General features: G+C 42.5%; 2 protein-coding genes across 3 annotated transcripts in view; one reads left to right on the top strand and one right to left on the bottom strand.

Annotated features, from left to right (window-relative positions):
• SERPINE3 (serpin family E member 3) overlaps positions 1-23,770 on the top strand; it is a 30,194-nt gene extending 6,424 nt beyond the window's left edge. The window contains exons 2-7 of the mRNA XM_054015154.1: positions 5,596-5,829; positions 7,421-7,618; positions 11,940-12,138; positions 13,069-13,169; positions 18,176-18,262; positions 23,661-23,770. Of these exons, the coding sequence (XP_053871129.1) occupies positions 5,596-5,829; positions 7,421-7,618; positions 11,940-12,138; positions 13,069-13,169; positions 18,176-18,262; positions 23,661-23,770 (929 nt within the window). The remainder of the gene's footprint in view (positions 1-5,595; positions 5,830-7,420; positions 7,619-11,939; positions 12,139-13,068; positions 13,170-18,175; positions 18,263-23,660) is intronic.
• Positions 1,730-18,338, bottom strand: LOC128829758 (uncharacterized). Of its 2 annotated transcripts, XM_054015164.1 has the most exons (4): positions 18,158-18,338; positions 17,241-17,324; positions 3,279-3,877; positions 1,730-2,336 (listed from the first exon to the last, which is right to left on the bottom strand). In XM_054015164.1, the coding sequence occupies exons 3-4, from the start codon at positions 3,364-3,366 to the stop codon at positions 1,804-1,806; spliced, it is 621 nt and encodes a 206-aa protein (XP_053871139.1). In that variant the 5' UTR covers positions 3,367-3,877; positions 17,241-17,324; positions 18,158-18,338; the 3' UTR covers positions 1,730-1,803. The 2 variants fall into 2 exon arrangements, with proteins under 2 accessions (XP_053871139.1, XP_053871146.1); XM_054015171.1 differs by lacking the exon at positions 18,158-18,338 and having other exon boundaries at positions 17,241-17,334.
• Positions 23,771-24,291: the final 521 nt, after the last annotated feature.

A 24,291-nucleotide genomic window follows, 5' to 3' on the forward strand; every position in this document is an offset into this window, starting at 1 on the left:
GATGTGTTCATTTGCTTCCCCCTCCCTCCGTGAAATCAACGGCCTGCTAAACCCAGGGTTTTGAGTTCAATCTTTGGGGGGGCCATTCTGTGTGACAGTTGTTTGTGTTTCTCCCTGATGCACAGCCACCTTTGTTGATTTTAATTCCCTGTACCTGTACGCCATGTCGTCAGTCGCCCCTCCCTCCCTCCGTCACTTTCACGCCTTTTTTAAGACCAGACGCCATAGCACTGGGATCATGGAGCCCGCTCAGATCACCGCGGCAATTATGAGCACTATGAACACCACGCGCATTGTCCTGGAGTATATGCAGAGCCAGGACATGCCAAAGCAAAACCAGGACCAGCCGATGAGGCGACTGCAGCGCGGCGATGAGAGTGATGAGGAAATTGACATGGACACAGCCCTCACACAAGGTACGGGCCTCAGCAATGTGGAAATCATGGTGTCACTGGGGCAGGTTCATGCCGTGGAATGCCGATTCTGGGCCCAGGAAACAAGCACAGACTCGTGGGACCGCATCGTGATGCAGGTCTGGGACGATTCCCAGTGGCTGCGAAACTTTCGCATGCGTAAGGGCACTTTCATGGAACTTTGTGACTTGCTTTCCCCTGCCCTGAAGCGCCAGAATACCAGAATGAGAGCAGCCCTCACAGTTGAGAAGCGAGTGGCGATAGCCCTGTGGAAGCTTGCAACGCCAGACAGCTACCGGTCAGTCGGGAATCAATTTGGAGTGGGCAAATCTACTGTGGGGGCTGCTGTGATGCAAGTTGCCAGGGCAATCAAAGACCTGCTGATATCAAGGGTAGTGACTCTGGGAAACGTGCAGACCATAGTGGATGGCTTTGCTGCAATGGGATTCCCAAACTGTGGTGGGGCGACAGACGGAACCCATATCCCTATCTTGGCACAGGAGCACCAAGCCACCGAGTACATAAACCGCAAGGGGTACTTCTCAATGCTGCTGCAAGCCCTGGTGGATCACAAGGGACGTTTCACCAACTTCAACGTGGGATGGCCGGGAAAGGTATATGATGCTCGCGTCTTCAGGCACTCTGGTCTGTTTCGAAAGCTGGAGGAAGGGACTTTCTTCCCGGACCAGAAAGTAACCGTTGGGGATGTTGAAATGCCTATCGTGATCCTTGGGGACCCAGCCCACCCCTTAATGCCATGGCTCATGAAGCCGTACACAGGCAGCCTGGACAGGAGCCAGGACCTGTTCAACTACAGGCTGAGCAAGTGCCGAATGGTGGTAGAATGTGCATTTGGACATTTAAAAGCGCGCTGGCGCAGCTTACTGACTCGCTCAGACCTCAGCGAAAAGAATATCCCCATTGTTATTGCTGCTTGCTGTGCGCTCCACAATATCTGTGAGAGTAAGGGGGAGACATTTATGGCGGGGTGGGAGGTTGAGGCAAATCGCCTGGCCGCTGATTACGCGCAGCCAGACACCAGGGCGGTTAGAAGAGTACAGCAGGGCACGGTGCGCATCAGAGAAACTTTGAAAACCAGTTTTGTGACTGGACAGGCTACGGTGTGAAACTTCTGTTTGTTTCTCCTTGATGAACCCTCTGCCCCCTCCACCCGGTTCACTCTACTTCCCTGTAAACCAACCACTCCACCCCACCCTCCCCTCCCCCCTTCGAGCACCACTTGCAGAGGCAATAAAGTCACTGTTACTTCACATTCATGCATTCTTTATTAATTCATCACACAACTAGGGGGATAATTGCCAAGGTAGCCCGAGAGGGGCGGGGGAGGAGGGAAGGAAAAGGACACACTGCAGTTTAAAACTTTAAAACTTTAACACTTATTGAAGGCCAGCCTTCCGATGCTCGGGCAATCATCTGGGGTGGAGTGACAGGGTGGCCGGAGGCCCCCCCACCGTGTTCTTGGGCTTCTGGGTGAGGAGGCAATGGGACTTGGGGAGGAGGGCTGTTGGTTACACAGGGGCTGTAGCGGCGGTCTCCGCTCCTGCTGCCTTTCCTGCAGCTCAACCATACGCCGGAGCATATCAGTTTGATGCTCCAGCAGCCAGAGCATATCAGTTTGATGCTCCAGCAGCCGGAGCATCGACTCTTGCCTTCTGTCTGCAAGCTGACGCCACCTATCATCTTCAGCCCGCCACTTGCTCTGTTCATCCCGCGATTCAGCCCACCACCTCTCCTCTTGTTCATATTGTGCTTTTCTGTAGTCTGATATTGACTGCCTCCATGCATTCTGCTGTGCTCTTTCAGCATGGGAGGACATCTGGAGCTCCATGAACATATCATCCCAAGTCCGCCGTTTTCTCCTTCTAATCTTTGCTAGCCTCTGCGAAGGAGAAACATTTGCAGCTGGTGGAGGACAAGGGAGAGGTGGTTAAAAAAGACACATTTTAGAGAACAATGGGTACACTCTTTCACGTTAAATTTTGCTGTTCACATTACACAGCGCACATGCTTTCGTTACAAGGTCGCATTTTTCCTCTTATATTGAGGGCCTGCCGGCTTGGTGTGAGAGATCATTCACGCGGTGCCAGGCAACAGAATTCGGCTTGCAGGCAGCCACGGTAAGCCACAGTCTTTTGGCTTTTTTAACTCTCATAACATGTGGGAATGGCTTCAAACAGTAGCGCCCTCATTTCCCATACCAAGGACCCGTTGGGCTGGCCATTTAAAATGGGTTTGCAATGTAAAAGGAGGGGCTGGGGTTTCCGGGTTAACATGCAGCACAAACCCAACTACTCCCCCCCCCACCACACACACACACACCCAATTCTCTTGGATGATCCCTTCACCCCTCTCCCCGCCACTGCGTGGCTAACAGCGGGGAACATTTCTGTTCAGCCGAACAGGAACGGGCACCTCTGAATGCCCCCTTAATAAAATCACCCCATTTCAACCAGGTGACCATGAATGATATCACTCGCCTGAGGATAACAAAGAGAGATAAGGAATGGACGTTGTCTGCATGCCAGCAAACACCAGGACCATACGCTGCCATGCTTTGTTATGCAATGATTCCAGACTACATGCTACTGGCCTGGCGTCGTAAAGTGTCCTACCATGGCGGACGGGATAAGGCAGCCCTCCCCAGAAACCTTTTGCAAAGGCTTTGGGAGTACATGAAGGAGAGCTTTCAGGAGATGTCCCTGGAGGATTTCCACTCCATCCCCATACATGTTAACAGACTTTTCCAGTAGCTGTACTGGCCGCGATTGCCAGGGCAAATTAATCATTAATCATTAAACACGTTTGCTTTTAAACCATGTGTGATATTTACAAAGGTACACTCACCAGAGGTCCCTTGTGTGCCCTCAGGGTCTGGGAGCACGCCTTGGGTGAGTTCGGGGGTTACTGGTTCCAGGTCCAGGGTGATAAACATATCCTGGCTGTTGGGGAAACCGGTTTCCCCGCTTCCTTGCTGTGAGCTATCTTCATTGTCTTCATCATCATCATCATCTTCCGTGTACCCCGAACCCGGTTCCGTGTTTCTCCATTGATGGAGTCAAAGCTTACGGTTGGGGTAGTGGTGGCTGCACCCCCTAGAATGGCATGCAGCTCCGCGTAGAAGCGGCATGTTTGCGGCTCTGCCCCAGACCTTCCGTTTGCCTCTCTGGCTTTGTGGTAGGCTTGCCTTAGCTCCTTAATTTTCACGCGGCACTGCTGTATGTCCCTGTTATGGCCTCTGTCCTTCATGGCCTTTGAGATCTTTTCTAGTATTTTGCCATTTCATTTACTGCTACGGAGTTCAGCTAGCACTGATTCGTCTCCCCATATGGCGAGCAGATCCCGTACTTCCCGTTCTGTCCATGCTGGAGCTCTTTTGCGATCCTGGGACTCCATCATGGTTACCTGTGCTGATGAGCTCTGCGTGGTCACCTGTGCTCTCCATGCTGGGCAAACAGGAAATGAAATTCAAAAGTTTGCGGGGCTTTTCCTGTCTACCTGGTCAGTGCATCTGAGTTGAGAGTGCTGTCCAGAGCGGTCACAATGAAGCACTGTGGGATAGCTCCCGGAGGCCAATAATGTCGAATTCTGTCCACACTACCCCAAATCTGACCCGCAAAGGCCGATTTTAGCGCTAATCCCCTCGTCGGAGGTGGAGTAAAGAAACCGGTTTAAAGGGCCCTTTAAGTCGAAAGAAAGGGTTTCGTCGTGTGGACGTGTCCAGGCTTAATTCTATTTAACCCTGCTAAAGTCGACCTATACTCGTAGTGTAGACCAGGGCCCAGTGAAGTTTTTGCCTTCCTCTGCCGCATGGGGCACAGGTCACTTGCAAGTTTAAACTAGAGTAAATGGTGGATTCTCTGTAACTTGAAATCTTTAAATCATGATTTGAGGACTTCAGTAACTCAGCCACAGGTTATGGGTCTATCACAGGAGTGGGTAGGTGAGGTTCTGTTGCCTGCAATGTGCAGGAGGTCAGATTAGATGATCACCATGGTCCCTTCTGGCCTTAAAGTCTATGAGACTGAAAAAGAATTGTGGGTTGTGGTGGATAAACCAATGAACATGAGCGCCCAGTGCAAAGCTGTGGCCAAAAGGGCTGATGGAGGAACTAACAATAAAAAGAGTTCTGTTTAGGTCTCTGGCAGCAGAGAAGGAACTGAGATGGATGGGGTATGCACTATCTTATATAGATGGAGCCAAAGATGTCATGTTAGCACAAGAACTACTGTATTTCCCCACCTCTCCTCCCACAAGTGGCTACAGCTGTGTTATACAGTTCGGCAGCTTAACTCTCACAGCAGAAGACATAAGTGGGGATACACAGCGGCCCCCAAAGAAGAAGAGTATTTTTTTAAAACAAGAGCAAATAGAATGTGATGTAAGGTCAACTAATTAGTGCAGCCACAATATAGCAATTTCCAAGGTAATGTCTATCATACAGCTGTAAGTAGTAACACTACAGAGCTTGGGTTAAATACACAGAGAGGCTTTTTTTTCTCTGAATTTAATCAGTGTTTTGAATTCTCTTCAACTTCCTATGAAAAAGATGGGCAGTTACCTGAACAGCCAGGGCACCTGCAGGTATACAGATTAGATCTGTAGTTACAGTGATTCTCGCTCACATGCACAGAGTGAAAATAATAGCCAAATTTAACATTAGGAAGAAATTTTTCCACCAGGGCATATTGGAAGTTACCTCTTAGGCTTTCTTCACTTTCCTCTGGAGCAGTAAGCAGGGTTCATCCCTTAAAATTAAGTGATCATGGCCACACAGTCATTTTCCTGTGATTGCAGTGAGGGAGGAGCTAACATTGGTGGACCTTTGTTCTTTCTATTAACGTCATCTGTGTTTTGCTACAGAAAGCTCTCGGTATGTACAACGTACTGCAGAGTATCCCTAGGCAATAGTCTCCGCCTCACTAATAGTTTCACATACTTGAATTTTGAATTACTTTACATTGTTGTAGCATCCAGAAGGCCCAATCAGCATTGACACCCTATTATGTTAACTGCTGTTGCAATCACATAGGAAGAAATGGTCCATTGCTATTTGTTAAGTGCTGACAATTTTCTCGGCAATGAATTATCATTAACACTTTATTTTTGCTATTTTAAGTTTAACATGAGAATTACAGCATGGAATTTTTCTCTGGTCTGGCAGATCCAAAAGTGCAGGACTTCTTGCATACCGGATACGAAGAAGTGACCAACTCTAGCCAAGGCCCTGTGGTTCAGCTGGCATGTGCTCTATTTGTGCAAGCTGGAGTTCACCTGTCTCCTGATTTCATTGAACATACTGCACTCTGGGCAAACAGCAGCCTGCAAAAAATCAACTTCAGTGAGCCTAACAGCACTGCTGCACAGATAAATGAATGGGTTACCGGTAACACTGAAGGTAAAATAACTAATAGAGATGATTATGTAGGACCCAACTGTACTAATAAAAACTGTACAGATACCAGCAGTTAGCACTCTACATACCAAATGTAGTAATGTTTAGTCTATGCTCTCTACAGAAAGGCATAGTTTAGCGGTCTTGAACACAAGACTGGGAACCAGGAATGTTTGTGCTCTAATCTCAACTCTGATATTGCCTCACCGCATAACCTTGGGCAAGACTGCAGTAAGTCTAGGTACCTAAGTAAAGGATTATGGGATCAAGTCCTTAACCAGTCTTCCTTAGTCCCTTACTTTGTAAAATGGGACTAATATCATCAAGCTCGCAGGGATGTCTAAGAATAATTAGCTAGAGCCAAATTCTCCCAGCTATCACTGAGTGTAGTATTCACCACAATGAATACTTCCAGTAAACTAGGTAGTAGGTGTTTTGTAGTATTGACCCATTAGTTTGTACAGTGAAAATAGAAGATGAAATTAGCTAACTTTATTCCTTTACATGACCAGGAAGTTTAATGAAATGAAATCCAATCTTAATGAAAAATTGACTGTAAGCCATTAGAATCACTGGGCCAAATTAATCACTGGTTCATGCCACTGATTTTGCACAAGTTATACTAGGAATGGATTTGGGCATCAACTTGATTTGCAGATAACTAATGTGATTTTAAACATGCATGTTGAAGTTGATACTAGTTGCTCTTGAAAAGTCTCCTCTATCTTCCTCAACAGAACTACAATAGGACTTTATGATAGAAATTGATTGCTCAAGGAAACATTGTTGACAATGTCAGCTCGCACTTTGATAAAATTTTCCTATATTTTTTGACACTGCCAATGGCTTTCATAGTAGGGAGGTGAATAAAATGGCATGATCAGTTAGAAAACTTCACACTAGAGCCCTTATTTCATGGCAAAGAGGACAAAACCATGCCCTAGGCCTCTTTTCTATCATTGACACTACCAGAGTCTCTGGGCATAATTTCACGTTCAACTTATTGCACATAGATTTAGCCACACTTTTTTCATTACTGCTAGAAGCAGTTATGCAGTCATTTAAGACTCTTAAAATTACCCTTCTTAGAGATTTTAAGGTCAGAAGGGATCATCATGACCATCTAGTCTGACCTCCTGCACATTGCAGGCCACGCAACCTCACCCACCCACTTCTGTAATAGATCCCTAACCTCTGGCTGAATTACTGAAGTCCTCAAATCTTGACTTAAAGATTTCAAGTTACAGAGACTCCAACATTTATTCTACTTCAAACCAGCAAGTGACCCAGGCCCCAAGCTGCAGATAAAGGTGAAAAACCTCCTAAGTCTCTGCCAAGAAAAAGTAAGGGATACACTAATTTTCTGAGCTCAAATATGAACAAAAGTATGAAACGGATGTCAGCCTGACCCTATTTGTTGCAGGTAGAATGCTCCCCTCTGTGACTTGGACAAAAGGATTCAGAAGAGTTTGAAAAAAATAATCTGATAATTTGGTCCTATGTATAATGTCACTTAAAAAATGAGAGAGAGAGAGATATGCAGGATGTGTGTGTGTGTGTGTGTATTATAAATTCTTCTCCTTTTCTTATGCAGGTGGAGAAGCAGACTGCATACATCTAGATACAGTTGGTTCACCACTTACTCAGATGGCTGTGGTGAGCACCATGTACTTCAAAAGCACGTGGCAAAAGAAATTCTCTTTCACAGATACTCAGTCCTTGCCTTTTACTACTGCGGAGGGCGTCACCCTGAAAGTGCCCACAATGTACCACACGGCTGAAGTCAATTATGGTAACTACTTTTCATGCCATGTCTGACATATGAAACAATATTGTAAACTACAAACATTTTTAATTTATTTACTTCCAGCACTGCCTGCAATGTGCTAGGTGCTGCACAAACATGGAGGAAAGTGCTTTGGAAAAACACCAAAATATAATAGCTCAGAAATAGACCTTTTCTCTGACATATAAAACCTGTGAGTGTATTATGCTTCTATCCAAACTTCTCCTGAGATAGATACTGTAGTTTAATGATGATTGAAGACGAAAGTAGGAGCCAGTAATGCCTTACAGTATCACAGGCTTGAACATGAGATCTTGTTTTAGGTCTCAAACCTGCCCTTGCTGAAGTAAATAGCAAAACTCCTGCTGACTTCAGTGGAAGCAGGATTGGATTCTCATTGAGAGATGGAATGTTGAGCAGAACATTGGGATTTTTCCCTGCTCAATCTGAAAAGTGTGGGATCTCTTCACCTGGAGAGTCATTTGAGGATGACAGAAAGGACAGTTGATATTTTAACGTCTCCTGGATAGAAAAGTGTCATTAACAGTGCAGCACCCTCTCTCGTGCATATTGCAAAGGCTACACCGGGTCGGAATCTAAATCCTACAGCTGTACTGGAACTCATGATTTTCAGAACTAATGAGCACTACCAACTAAACCTTACTGACATTTTGTAATGATATGCAGCCAATTACTTATATAGACATTACGGTTACACCCCAGTATTTGTGAGACTGCAAATAGAACGAATGATCATTGAGTCAAAAAAAAAAAAAAAAAACCAAACACCTCTACTCTTAAAGCACCAGCTGCTATATTTAATGCCTTCTTTGTGCTGACCACTGCAGGAGTTGTTCTTGGACATGCCATTATTCCATTGGAACACTGGCTCCTTAAAGGAGGTTTAGCAGGGATGTGATATTGTACTGCAAGAAGTTTTATATGCATGTATGTGACGCAGTCAGCAACTAGTTAATATTAATGAAACCTACATTAATGGATGCTGTACCCTGTTCCCTAACCAATTATTCATTTGAAGGTCCATTAAGTTGTATCCTTTTTTGTGGTTATAGGTTTAAAGATTTTGGTCTGAATTTGACAGGTTTTTAAAAGCTTTGTAGTTCAATAAAGCTGTGTGCTTCTTGAAAGCAGCTTAACCTGTGCTATTGATTTGGGTGTATGGATGAGCGCATTGGGCAAAGTACTTCTCAATGAGTCAAACAGGAGCTGCTTTTTCTTTTCATTTTTTTTCTAGTGTAGTTCTGCTGAAATGAGTATGATTGCTCAGAGCTCCGGTATGAAACTGCAGAAAAACCTGAGAGTCTCTGGATAAAGTTGAGAAGTGGGAGCAACAAGGGTGATGTCGTGGTTGGAGTCTGCTATAGACCACCAGACCAGGGGGATGAGGTGGACGAGGCTTTCTTCTGGCAACTAGCAGAAGTTGCTAGATCGCAGGCCCTGGTTCTCATGGGAGACTTTAATCACCCTGATATCTGCTGGGAGAGCAATACAGCGGTGCACAGGCAATCCAGGAAATTTTTGGATAGTGTAGGGGACAATTTCATGGTGCAAGTGCTGGAGGAACCAACTAGGGGCAAAGCTTTTCTTGACCTGCTACTCACAAACAGGGAAGAACTAGTAGGGGAAGCAAAAGTGGATGGGAACCTGGGAGGCAGTGACCATGAGATGGTCGAGTTCAGGATCCTGACACAAGGAAGAAAGGAGAGCAGCAGAATACGGACCCTGGACTTCAGAAAAGCAGACTTTGACTCCCTCAGGGAACAGATGGGCAGGATCCCCTGGGAGAATAACATGAAAGGCAAAGGGGTCCAGGAGAGCTGGCTGTATTTTAAAGAATCTTTATTGAGGTTGCAGGAACAAACCATCCTGATGTGTAGAAAGAATAGTAAATATGGCAGGCGACCAGCTTGGCTAAACAGTGAAATCCTTGCTGATCTTAAATGCAAAAAAGAAGCTTACAAGAAGTGGAAGATTGGACAAATGACCAGGGAGGAGTATAAAAATATTGCTCAGGCGTGCAGGAGTGAAATCAGGAAGGCCAAATCACACTTGGAGTTGCAGTTAGCAAGAGATGTTAAGAGTAACAAGAAGGGTTTCTTCAGGTATGTTAGCAACAAGAAGAAAATCAAGGAAAGTGTGGGCCCCTTACTGAATGAGGGAGGCAACCTAGTGACCGAGGATGTGGAAAAAGCTAATGTACTCAATGATTTTTTTGCCTCTGTCTTCACGAACAAGGTCAGCTCCCAGATTGCTGCACTGGGCAGTACAGCACAGCATGGGGAGAAGGTGACCAACCCTCTGTGGAGAAAGAAGTGGTTCGGGACTATTTAGAAAAACTGGACGTGCACAAGTCCATGGGGCCGGATGCGCTGCATCCGAGGGTGCTAAAGGAGTTGGCGGGTGAGATTGCAGAGCCATTAGCCATTATTTTTGAAAACTCATGGCGATCGGGGAAGGTCCCAGATGACTGGAAAAAAGCTAATGTAGTGCCCATCTTTAAAAAAGGGAAGGAGGAGGATCCGGGGAACTATAGGCCAGTCAGCCTCACCTCAGTCCCTGGAAAAATCATGGAGCAGGTCCTCAAGGAATCAATTATGGAACATTTAGAGGAGAGGAAAGTGATCAGGAACAGTCAGCATGGATTCACGAAGGGGAAGTCATGCCTGACTAACCTAATTGCCTTCTATGATGAGATAACTGGCTCTGTGGATGAGGGGAAAGCAGTGGATGTGTTATTCCTTGACTTTAGCAAAGCTTTTGATACGGTCTCCCACAGTATTCTTGCCGCCAAGTTAAAGAAGTATGGGCTGGATGAATGGACTGTAAGGTGGATAGAAAGCTGGCTAGATCGTCGGGCTCAACGGGTAGTGATCAATGGCTCCATGTCTAGTTGGCAGCCGGTTTCAAGCGGAGTGCCCCAAGGGTCGGTCCTGGGGCCGGTTTTGTTTAATATCTTTATTAATGATCTGGAGGATGGTGTGGACTGCACTCTCAGCAAGTTTGCAGATGACACTAAACTAGGAGGCGTGGTAGATACACTAGAGGATAGGGATCGGATACAGAGGGACCTAGACAAACTGGAGGATTGGGCCGAAAAAAACCTGATGAGGTTCAACAAGGACAAGTGCAGAGTCCTGCACTTAGGACGGAAGAATCCCATGCACTGCTACAGACTAGGGACCGAATGGCTAGGTAGCAGTTCTGCAGAAAAGGACCTAGGGGTCACAGTGGACGAGAAGCTGGATATGAGTCAACAGTGTGCTCTTGTTGCCAAGAAGGCTAACGGCATTTTGGGCTGTATAAGTAGGGGCATTGCCAGCAGATCGAGGAACGTGATCGTTCCCCTTTATTCGACATTGGTGAGGCCTCATCTGGAATACTGTGTCCAGTTTTGGTCCCCACACTACAAGAAGGATGTGGAAAAATTGGAAAGAGTCCAGCGGAGGGCAACAAAAATGATTAGGGGTCTGGAGCACATGACTTATGAGGAGAGGCTGAGGGAAGTGGGATTGTTTAGTCTCCAGAAGAGAAGAATGAGGGGGGATTTGATAGCAGCCTTCAACTACTTGAAGGGGGGTTCCAAAGAGGATGGAGCTCGGCTGTTCTCAGTGGTGGCAGATGACAGAACAAGGAGCAATGGTCTCAAGTTGCAGTGGGGGAGGTCCAGGTTGGATATCAGGAAAAACTATTTCACTAGGAGGGTGGTAAAACACTGGAATGCGTTACCTAGGGAGGTGGTGGAGTCTCCTTCCTTGGAGGTTTTTAAGGCCCGGCTTGACAAAGCCCTGGCTGGGATGATTTAGCTGGGAATTGGTCCTGCTTTGAGCAGGGGGTTGGACTAGATGACCTCTTGAGGTCCCTTCCAACTCTGATATTCTATGATTCTATGAAAGGTGCTACATTGAAAGAGCTGGAGAATGAAGTCATCTATTTATTCAAAAACCACTGTCGTAAGACCAGTCACACTGTAAACTCACGCACTCTCACCAAAGTTCCTCAGCCCTGACCCAAAGGGAGTATCATTAGGGTGAGAAGACAGCTCAGTCACCATGCTCCACTGGACTGGCACTGAGAGAGCTATTTGTATTAGCAAATGTGCGATGGGGACAATTGTCTGCTCGGAAGTGGATTGAGACCATTAACTCAGTTAGTGATCTTCATTTATTAACAACCTGTTCCGTATTCAAGCCAGTGACTTAGTGGTGAAAGGCTCTGTAGCCTCGTACTAGTGCCTTGAGCCACCTAATTCCTCAGAACTGCTTTTTCCCCTTGAGTAATGCCAAGGATTATGTTTTCAAACCTGCAGGTCAGTTCCACACCACATCGCTGGAGCAGTTCGGTGTAGCCGAGTTGCCTTATCTGGGGGAGACAGTCAGCATGTTTGTGGTTCTTCCCAGTGATAGGAGGACATCTCTGTCCCAGATTGAGTCACACCTCTCAGCTAAAATCATTACTGTTTGGGCCAACAGCTTAAGGAGAATGAAGATGGATATTTTTCTACCTAGGTAAGTGACGCTCTCCTCCTTAAGGGCCTGGCCATCCTCTAACCGTATCTTTTATCGTCAGAGTTGTGATGTGTACATTATTATAGGCATAACCAATGATATAAAGGACATCTGTCCATTTATTAGGACACTTTCAACTCTAGTCTCCTGATCACATGATCAGCACAGCAAAGCACCCTCTCTCCCTCTTTAGCCAGGAGAGGTGGGCTCAGGAATGCCAAATACTATACGTATCTTATAGACCAGGTGTTCTCAAACTTCATTGCACCTTGACCCCCTTCTGACAACAAAAATTACTACATGCCCCCAGGAGGTGGACCAAAGCCTGAGTCCTGCCACCCTGGGGTTTATTTGGGGTACAATAACGCTTTAAAAATATACAAAGGGAAGAAAATTATTTGTGCCCATTCTTGCTTTTTTGCATCATAAAGAAAACTTTAAGAAAAATTGTCTAAATATTTAAAAGTATTTTACTATGTGTTTTTAATATTAGAAATATTAAATGGCACTCCAGCAACTATCACCAATCACTGCATTTCTTCTATGTACAGGGCAAGTTCACACTCTCAATCACTCCAGCCCTTCATTATTGCCAGAGTTTGCACGTGACCCCAACAGTATTTTTCAAACAAATAGAACCTTAGGATGTGCCATCTGGGTGCAAAAGAGGGAGGGCATTTCCTGGATGTACTTAGCACATCAATCAGCACAGAAAAGCTTTATTACATACCTCCAGAAATACATTCCCCATGCTAATGAAACACCAAAAAATGTTTTGTGCATTAATGTTTTTTTTCCAAGCTAATGTTTTGCAGATGCATTCCTACTTACAACCAAATGTATTACAATTTTTAAAAAAAGAAAGCACAAATGGGGGCAAATGCAAAGTTCATGTATATATTTAAATGAAATCTACTCTGTTAATTTTAGATTCAGAATTCAAAGTCACTTTGACTTAAAAATGGTTTTACCTGCCTTGGGAATTACAAACATGTTTGATCCAACTGAGGCTGATTTTAAAGGTATTTCAGGTAAGATTATTCCCTATATAGGAAATGATCACTCAGTGTATAGATTTATTATAGATGTTTATATGATATTTGTTTGACTGATTCAAGAGAGCTGATCCTTCTGTATTAATTAATTAATTACTTCTGGCTCCATGAAAATTAAAAACAATCCAGATTCCATTGAGCTACTGTAGAATTGAAATTTATTTCAAACTACTGCATTTTAGGTTAAACAAAATCTGGTGGTGGGGAAAAATTTTTTAGAGATTAAAGCCAGTGAGACAGAACATTGCTGGAATGTGTTTGCTTAGGTGCCGGCTGAAGTCTACAAGGATCGCTGCAGATCAAGCATTTATTACTGGTTCTAAACAGCCATGCCACAGTCAAGTGACATTGGTGTAACAACAACAGGCCTCTTTATTCTGCGTCCTGATGTCACAACCTTTATGCATGCCTGTAATCTCGCTTTGTTTCTGTCCTGCAAGCCAACAATCAACATAATACCCAGCCCACAATATCCCAAGACCACATGTTGTTAAGATAGAAATGACTACCGTGTCTCAAAAAACCTGATCTTATTCTACTCACTGGAAAGTTTTATCCTGATTGAATATTAAAAGACTCCATAACTGTCCATGTGCTTTGACTGACATACATCACTTCCAGCAAGGTAAACAATTCCAATTTGGGCACTTGCATTCAAAGACTCTTAAATGGAGATTTTATGGTGAGACTCTCAGCCTTCTAATATGATTCTGGTCAGTGTGTGATTGTCATTAAATGGAGGCATAGCCACAAGAACATCTTCTGATACAGTGGAAACTGCTTTAGAGGAAGTTCCTGGTTGAAGTTTGCTTCCATGGGACAAAGCTCATGGCACAGATTTTGTTTTTTACCTCCTATTAAATTTGAGTGTGTGTTCATTATAATGTGATCATTAATTGCATAGAATGCCTTGTTAATTAGAAATGAGATGTTAATATGCTGACTAAAATTCACTGACGGTTCACATTATAAATATGTATAACAGCTATTTAGTTAGGATGAGTGTTTAAGGAGGATGAACTAAAATGGACCAAGGCATACTGGTGACCTTCTTTTGCACTGTTCATGACTTACCCCCATTGTGCTTTTTGATTAAGAAAAATGTGAGTGGCACTTTTTCTCAAATTTTCCCTGTTATATTATTTAAGGGTGTCTTTATTTTCCCTGTCTCCACCCGCCCAGTATAATTCTGAGTTGACCCGCAGGATTAGGCACAAAGGAGAAAAGCAGTGCAATTGACTTTTACCCGTAATAATAAATATTTAATGGGGAAGCTACTGTTCTGATAGATACAGAACTATACTCAGCAATCTTTCTAAGTGTCACTTTTCTCAGAGTTCTATTTTGTTTGACCAGTGATTCTTCCTGCTCAACATGTTTTTGTGGGAGTTTCTTTGGATTGCTTAGTTGACCCAGCATTAGTTCATTGTTCCCAACACACTCGGTAGTTGCCATTCATACCAAGAAATCTTACTGACTACTAGAATTAGTGAAAGATCAAACCACTGGTTGGTCACTTACCAATAGAATTCAGCATTTAATTCAGTGTTATTAATCATATTTATTACAGTAGTGCCTCAGGACTGACCAAGAATGGGGCCTTGTTGTGCCAGATGCTGTATAAACACTGAGTAGCAGTATCCATGCCCTGAAGACCTTACAGTTTAACTGGACAAGATAGACACAGTGTGGGGGAGTGGGTAGAATATACAAGCAGAGTGAACAATGTGATTGTAGCAAAGGGCACTTAGTTCCACCGTTTTGTGGTGGGGAGGGGGAAGAGGGTTAGTTAGGAAAGGAGAAGCTAAGTGGAAAGAAAAGTGAAAGGAACAGGGCAGGAGAGAATGGAGTAAGAGGAGCAGGTATGAAGTGAGGGATGGGTAGGAGGGGGGTTAGAGCAAACAGCCAATGAGCACTGGGCAGAGAAAGTCCAGTCAAACCTGTAGAAAGTTTGGTGAATGTCTGAAGGTCCCTGCAGTGGCTGTTCCTGCTCCTGCCAGCTGGAATCTCTGGATGGTTCCTCTCTGAAGTTTTACCCAAGTGTTGTCTACATGGTGGGTACATGATGAAAGAACAGGAAGGAAGCAAACAAAGACTGTATGCTATCTTATCCCTTAAACCTTGTCCCATGCTTATAAGCTGCATTGCAGTGCAGTTCCTCTCTAGGAAGACAGTGGGCCTGATTCCCATTGCCTTACACATATGCAAAATGATTATTCAGAGAATAGCGGCCAGATTCAGATCTGTTATATCAGTATAACTCTGTAAAAACTCTGTTCATTACACATCTCTGGAGTTACTCCAGATTTACACACCGACATAACAGATCAGGATTTAGCCCAATAACTTTTTAAAACAAAATTCTTAAAATAGATGACCAGACAATAGTGGGTTGGTTGCATCTTTCAACTAATTCTAGTGTCAAAAGGTTCTTGGCATGAATGATACAAGAAAGGTTAAGTGACTTGTTCAAGGTCACACAGCAAACCATTGGCAGACAGGGGGACAGAAATCAGTCTCCTATTCTTACTAGCCTTCGGATGTTGTTCTCCATAAAGTAGGCAGATAACTTTTAGACTAGGTTCTCCTCCGTACTTGTTCATGGCTGCTACTAAAGTGGAAAAAAAAATTCTTTAGCAATCATGACAATGACATTTCCTTGCAGATGTTCTCTTAATTGTTGTAGAGCTGTGACATTTTTTGGCTTTATTTGGTTTTAAATCAATTTTGATGTGCTCATTTATACATGGTAAAATAGCTTGATGTAGATAATACCACAACACTTAATTGCAGCACAGCCCTAACCAGACCTAGAATTTTATGTGGAACCCTATGGTCATGTGGTACTTGACCTATATTTAAGTTATATAGTTATTTAATCTTTTTATAGCTATTGCACTTTCAGGTTTTGACAACCACAAATGTTTAGAACTGTCCAATCAGTGAGTTGTCTGTGGAGATATAGGCTTTATCAGCTGTTAAGCGTTTGTAATACTGGTGACGCTGCTGAAAAACACTATATGGATCAATTCACCTTTAATAACATTCACAGATTGTAAACCCAGAAGGGACCATTAGATTATCTAGTCTAATCTTCTGTATATCACAGGCCATACAAATTCACTTCATTACTCTGGCACTGAGCCAATAACTTGTCTGAGTATGAAGAATATGTTTTAAACCATAATAAATACAGTAGAACTTCAGAGTTCTGAACACCAGAGTTACAAACTGAGCAGTCAACCACACACCTTATTTGGAACCAGAAGTACACAAATCAGGCAGCAAAGACAAAATAATAATAATAATTAAAAAAGCATGTATAGTACAGTACTGTGTTAAACGTAAACTACTACAAAAATAAAGGGAAAGCAGCATTTTTCTTCTGCATAGTAAAGTTTCAAAGCCGTATTAAGTCAATGTTCAGCTGTAAACTTTTGGAAGAACCACCATAATGTTTCTTTACCATCATATCAGAGTGATGAACAACCTCCTTTCCCGAAGTGATTGTTAACTCTGAGGTTCTACTGTAGATAATTTATATTGGTAGTAGTGTTATATAGAAGAACTTCAAACCATGTCTCAAAAAGCTGGGAAAACATTATTATTGCTGTTTCACATATGGGGAAAATGGGGGCATGAAGAAAGTCAAGTGACTTGTCTAAGGTCACACAGCAAGCCAGTGATAGGCAGGGGAACAGAACCCAGATGTTATGCTTCTGTGTCCTGTTCTTGCTAACCACTATCCCACTGCCTCCCAAACGACAGGTGGTTACTTTACTTAGTATTTATATTAGCAAAATATTATTAATTGATTAATTCCTAAACCCCCTTTGTAAGGTAACGCATACTATCCCCATTGTACAGATGGGGAGACAGAGGCACAGGCCCACAAAGTGACTTGCCCAATGCTACATGGTGTCAGAGTCAGGATTAGAAGTCAGACTCTTCCAATGTCCAAGCCCATGCTCATGCTCATTCCTCCAGACCACCTCCCAACAACACATTTACACTGTAAACAGACAAGCAGAGTAAATCAAATCTCACCATGCAGGCAAGTTTCTCTCTCCACCATCTTTTTGAAGAAAATGTATTTTAACATCATGGAGGGACGAGATCGGTGGAAGACATCTGTGACAAAAGCAAAGGTTGTACCTACTATGTAGATTGTAGTCAGCAGGTTATTACTTTACATTATTGCAGCAAAGTACCTGGAAAACTAACCAGTCCATAAAAACTGGACTAATTTTACAAAGTAATTGAACTTTTTTTTTTAGTTAATGCCATTTTGTAAATAGTTTACAATAATTAAAATTAAATGAGAGAAAAGGTTAAAGGAGAGATTGCAGTGTTTACAACCAGCATTTGTTTTTGGTAGAAATAAGTGCCATTTGTTGGAAATATTCTGATGTGTGCTGCTGATTGTCTAGCAGCGTTAGAAACAATACCTGCAATTAGTAACTCCACAAACTGATCACATTGTGAACAGTGCTGGCAAAAGTGTATTAAGAATTCTAACTGCAGTCATTCTGTAAATTCTGAATGTCCTAAGAAGTTACCAATGAACTACACAGGTTAAAGGGTTTTGACAGCAGTGGAGATATGTTTATTTTGATCATGATTGATCATTATTCCAAAATTGTCTTTGAAAATTCTATTTACAGACATTTTTGGTTAAGATAAAATGCATTATCTGTTCTCTTTAATATCCAATACATCCTATCAGAGCTAGGCAAGAGGAATTAACTAACTGGTCTAAATTCATCTCTGAATTTAATAATTCAAACAAAAACTATCCTACCTACCCTGGATTAAATGTCTGGTATCTACAGGATTTTAGGAATTCTGATACTATGAGAATGAGAAGCAGTATAAGAGAAAAGCTAAGATAGAAGTGGCTCAATTTTTTTTCAACTGGGTTGTGTTGATTTTACAATGACAAACAAATAACTATTAATACTTACTTTTGGTTGGTTTGTTAGAGCAAGGCGGTCTTTACATTTCAGAAGCTATTCATAAAGCAAAGATTGAAGTGACAGAAGAAGGTACGAAAGCATCAGGAGCTACAGGTAAATCAGACATACAAACTTCAGTAGTATTTTGCATCTGAGCCATATCACAGCAGCAACAAATATTATAATTAAAGGCCTTGATTTAACAAGGAATTTACATGTGCTTAAATCCATCCCTATTCAGCCAGGCACACAAGAATATGCTTTATTGAAGCCCATTAACTCCAAAGTTAAACATACCTCTATGCTTTGATGAAGAAAAGAAATGTTTAAGAAACTATTTCCATTCTACCTCCTATTTTCAGTTGCTCATAACTTTCTTAAAACATTTTGCTTTTCAAGTGTAGTCTCAGAACATAGGATAGTCTGAGAAAAACCCAACCACCTATTTTTCAGATTAGCAAGCGTTGAACTACCAGCACCCAAAACCAGCTTTTTTTAATTCAAACCTTCTATTATGCTCAAGTAACTTTACTGAAAGGCAATTGACACAGGCGTCATTTGCTGTGGGGCAAGGAGCATCGTTACTGCCTCCTCCACCACCCCTATTTTTAATAGGTCAATATATTCCATTATGTCTTCTATTCCCCTCCTTCCCCACAACTTTGCAGGATATAATATAATCATGTATAATGTTCTATGTGCTGATACAACATTGTCACACACTCCCAATTTTTCTGAGATGATGCCCCTGGCAACTGACCTTTCACGCTTGGCTTATAGAGCCAGTGTTTTGAGGAAACCACTACAATAATGTTAAAGTTAAGGACGCAAAGTAAGTGATTCTAAGTCGATCTAAGATACATCTACTTCAGCTATGCTATTCTCGTAGCTGAAGTTGCATATCTTAGATCGATTTCCTCCCCTCTCCCCCCCCCAGTGTAGACCAGGACCCTGTATCTAGCGCTAAGCATTGCTCAACCACACGTAAGGATCTGGTTCAATATGTCTGTGGTAGCATTATTTTGATGCGAGTGTTCATATGCACACTATATAATTAACTTTGCTGTGGAGACAAAGATTGAGTTCCTTGACTTAAATTCTCATCCTTATTGATAAACTAACATACCTGTAATGTTTCCAATAAAATCCCCTATAGAAGATAGAAGTCATCCTATAATGTTTACATATCAAAGACTAAATATAACTGCAATCAGCAGACATATCACCCGGTCCTAGTCCCACTGAAGTCAATGACAGAAGTTCCATTAATTTCAGCAGGAGCAGGCCCACTAAAGAACTGCTTTTCAGAAATAGAGGTGGTGTTCAGGAAGGGCTGGAAGAGTAGGAAGGTAATCTGTCATAGAATCATAGAAATATAGGGATGGAGGGACCTCAAGAAGTCATCAAATTCACCCCCCTGCACTGTGGCACAGTCAATTATACTTACACCATCCCTTGACAGGCATTTGTCCAGCCTGGTTTTTAAAACCTCCAATGATGGCGAATCCATAACCTCCTTTGGAAGCGTATTCCAGAGTTTAACTGCCCTTAAAGTTAGAGAGTATTTCCTAATATCTAACCTAAATCTCCTTGACTGCCTGATTAAGTCCATTACTTTTTATTCTACCTTCAGTGAATATGGATAACTGTTCATTGTTCTCTTAACATACTTGAAGATTTATCAGGTTCGCCCTCAGTCTTCTTTTGTCAAGACTACATGTGCCCTCCCCACCTCCTTTTTAAACTTTTCTTCATAAGTCACATTTTCTAAACCTTTCACCATTTTTGCTGCTCTCCTCTACACTCTGCCATTCGTCCACATATATCATGTGGGGTGTAGAATGGGACGCAGTACTCCAGCTGAGGCCTCACCAGTGCCAATTACTTCTTGTGTCTTACTTACAACACTAGTTAATATGCACCAGAATATTAGTCTTTTCTGCAGCTGCATCACATGGCTGACTCTCATCCAATTTGTCATGAATTATAACCCTCAGATCTTTTTCACCAGTACTATCACCTACCCAATTATTCCCCATGTTGTAGTTGTGCATTTGATTTTTCACATGTGGAGGCAGCAGAGAGCAAACGGGCCAGTACCAGAACATTTGCAAACTTAGCACTGCACATATTCAGAGTAGTGCCATCTGCTTTCCTCTACTCTCTCTACTGTCCCAAATGTGGTCAGCTTGATAGAAAAGAACAATGGCAAAAACACTATCACACTGTCTTCTATCTGGTTAACTTTCTCTTTAGCCACCAAGGTGTTCTCTTCTCTTCCTCCTGTACTCCATTGCTAGAGCAGTCACGGCTGGTTTTAACATGTTTATAGCTATATGCAATTGTACAAGAACTGGTTACTTAAAACCGTGGAACATCTAGTCATACATTTTATTGCAAAGAAAAATTTAGAAAGAATTAGATTGTGGGAGAAAGAAGGAAATCATTCTAATCAAACTAGATTTGTAAACTATTTTTAATATATATCTTGGATTAAAATTATTTTTGGCAAATGGTTTTATCCTAAAAAGCCTACAAACGTGTTAATTTTTAGTCAGTATATTAGTTACACTATCTAGCTACCTAGAAATGCATTTGGGCAATTATTAGGGCTGTCAAGCGATTAAAAAAATTGATTGCAATTAATCAGGCTGTTAAACAATAATAGAATACCATTTATTTAAATATTTCTGGATGTTTTCTATATTTTCAAATATATTTCAATTACAACATAGAATACAAAGTGTACAGTGCTCACTTTATATTTTTATTACAAATATTTGCACTGTAAAAAAAAGAAATAGTATTTTTCAACTCCTCCATTACTGTAGTCCAATCTCTTTATCATGAAAGTTGAACGAACGAATGTAGAATTATGTTAAAAAAAAAAACTGCATTCAAAAATAAAACCATATAAAACTTTAGAGCAGGGGTGGGTAGACTTTTTGGCCCGAGGGTCACATCTGGGTATGGAAGCTGTATGGCGAACCACGAATGCTCACAAAATTGGGGGTTGGGGTGCGGGAAGGGAAGAGAACTCTGGCTGGGGATGCAGGCTCTGGGGTGGGGCCAGAAATGAGGAGTTCAGGGTGCAGAAGGGGGCTCTAGGGTGGGACAGGGGGTTGAGATGGGGGGCGGTGCAGGCTCCAGCTGGGAGTGCAGGCTCTGGGGTGGGGCTGAGGCTGAGGAGTTGGGGGTGCAGGATGATGCTCCGGGCTGGGACCAAGGGGTTAGGAGGGCGGGAGGGGGATCAGAGCTGGAGCATGGGATTGGGGGGAAGAAGGGGTTCAGAGGTGCAGGCTCCGGGTGGCGCTTACCTCAAGCAGCTCCAGGAAGCAGCAGCAGCTCTGCACGCTGCCCCGTCCACATGTGCCACCCCTACAACACCCATTGGCTGTAGTTCCCAGCCAATGGGAGATGTGGAGCAGTGCTTGGGGCAGGGGCAGCCAGTGGAGGGACATGCCCCTGCTTCCGGGAGCCATGCAGAGTCATGGCAGGTGTGGAGCAGGCAAGCCCCCAACCCTGTTCCCTGGCTGGAGTGCCGGAGCAGGGCAAGCCTCCAATCCTGCTCGCCAGCAGGAGCTCGAAGGCCAGATTAAAATGTCTGAAGGGCCGGATACAGCCCCCGGGCCATTGTTTGCCCACCCCTGCTTTAGAGCCTACAAGTCCACTCAGTCCTACTTCTTGGTCAGCCAATCACTCAAACAAAGTTGGTTACAATTTGCAGGAGATAATGCTGCCTGCTTCTTGTTTACAATGTCACTTGAAAGTGAGAACAAGCGTTCGCGTGGCACTATTGTAGCCAGCGTTGCAAGATATTTACGTGCTAGATGAGCTAAAAATTCATATGTCGCTTTAACACCATTCCAGAGGACATGTATCCATGATGATGATGGGTTCTGCTCAATAATGATCCAAAGCAGAGCAGACCAACGCCTGTTCGTTTTCATCATCTCAGTCAGATGCCACCAGCAGAAGGTTGATTTTTCTTTTTTGGTGTTTTGGGTTCTGTAGTTTCCGCATCTGAATGTTGCTCTTTTAAGACTTCTGAAAGCATGCTCCACACCTCGTCCCTTTCAGATTCTGGACGGCACTTCAGATTCTTAAACCTTGGGTCGAGTGCTATAGCTATTTTTAGAAATCTCACATTAGTACCTTCTTTGCGTTTTGTCAAATCTGCAGTGAAAGTGTTATTAAAATGAACATGTTCCGGGTCATTATCCGAGACTGCTATAACATGAAATATATGTCAGAACGTGGGTAAAACAGAACAGGAGATATACAATTCTCCCCCAAGTTCAGTCACAAATTTAATTAATGCATTATTTTTTTTAAACAAGCATCAGAATGGTGGCTGAAGCATGAAGGAGCATATGAATATTTAGCATATCTGGAACGTAAATACCTTGCAATGCCCACTACCAAAGTGCCATGCAGACACCTGTTCTCACTTTCAGGTGACGTAAATACAAGCAGGCAGCAGCATCTCCCATAAATGTAAACAAACTTGTTTTTCTTCGCAATTGGTTGAACAAGAAGTAGGACCTGAGTGGAGCTGTAGGCTCTAAAGTTTTACATTGTTTACTTTTTGAGTGCAGTTATGTAACAAAGTTACACTTTCATGATACAGATATTGTACTATAGTACTTGTATGAGGTGAATTGAAAAATACTATTTCATTTTTACAGGGAAAATATTTGTAATAAAAATACTATAAAGTGAGTACTGTATACTGTATTCTGTATTGTAATAGAAATCAATATATTTGAAAGTGTAGAAAAACATCCGAAATATTTAATAAATTTCAATTGGCATTCTATTGTTTAACAGTGCGTTTAATCACAATTAATTTTTTTGAATTAATCACACGTTAACTGCAATTGACAGCCTTAGCAATATTTAAACAGGGTTTTTATTTTTATAACTTTAAAAATGTAAGTTAAATAGATAGTAAGAAAATAACTGCAGAGAGTAAGCAGTCTTATAGTTTAGACACTGCACTGGGATTCAGGAGATTAGGATTCAATTCAGGAGTCTGCCATAAGCTTCAGGTGTGATCTCAGGCTGATCACTTCATCTCTCTGTGCCTGTTTTTCCCATCTGCAAAAGGGGGATAATTTGTGTCATTTGTCAACTTACTGTAAACTCCGTCTCTATGCATAGATGGTTATGAACAGGGCAAGTGGTGCAGTCGTGTCTTGACCAAGCATTAGTACTATCAATGAAAAAAATATCAATGGTGAGTCTTAAAACTCAAAGGCAAGCAGGCGTAATTACTCAGTGATCAGACAGCACTGCGTTACCTATGTAATTCATCCTTGCAAATTTACTTGGGGAGATTTTTTTTCTGCTGGGTTAAACAAACATTACATTTATTTTTATCACAGTAAGGGCACATGAATAATTTGGTGGTTAGTGTAGTAAAAATCTGAGTGTTTTAGGAGGGTGCTCTGTCGAAGCGAAGGCAAAACTGAAACTGACACGTGAATGTTTTCTCTCTCTTGCATTGCAGCTATGGTGCTATTAAAAAGATCTCGAACTCCTATTTTCAAAGCAGACAGACCTTTTATCTTTTTCCTAAGGCACGCCAATACAGGTACGCATAATTCCTTTATTCAGTAGAGGAGTCACTCACCTAATAGTAAAAAAAATCTTACTAGTATTTCCCATAAATAAATAAGGAGCTATTCTCTAAAATGACTTCAATTTCCATAAAACTCCTTTAAAAATATAATCTGTAGAATAAATTTTCAACTACAAACAGTGGAAGCAGAAAAACTGACAATCATGGGAATTCAGTTAGACTTTTCTTTGGCATAAATTTAGTGCCCAAAGGCACTCTGATGGCCCTGGGGACTAACATCCATTTATCTGAAGAATGGAAAGGTAAAGCACGTGCAGGGGCAATACAAGTTTCTCCTCCCCTGTCCTGCCCCTATGCCTCAAATCTAAGCATCTCCTTATTTGGAGAGGCATGGAGCCTAATCTGTCCTGTCACGACTTGGTCTCTTGCCGAGACAAGCAAGAAAGTTGCCACTTTTAAGTATTAAAAGTGGCTTTAGTAAGCAAATTGAACAAAAAAATTAAAACTTACTATACTCAACTATGCACTTAATAGGATGAAAATTAGACTGTAAAATACA

The sequence above is a fragment of the Malaclemys terrapin genome, chromosome 1 (genome assembly GCF_027887155.1).
Source record: "Malaclemys terrapin pileata isolate rMalTer1 chromosome 1, rMalTer1.hap1, whole genome shotgun sequence".
Taxonomy (NCBI): domain Eukaryota; kingdom Metazoa; phylum Chordata; order Testudines; family Emydidae; genus Malaclemys; species Malaclemys terrapin.

Coding starts and splice junctions, on each gene's coding strand:
- LOC128829758 (XM_054015164.1), bottom strand. CDS start 3,366: ATGTTTATCACCCTGGACCTGGAACCAGTAACCCCCGAACTCACCCAA. Junction 2,337..3,278: donor GGGCACACAAGGGACCTCTG/GTGAGTGTACCT, acceptor GTCCTCCACCAG/CTGCAAATGTTTCTCCTTCG.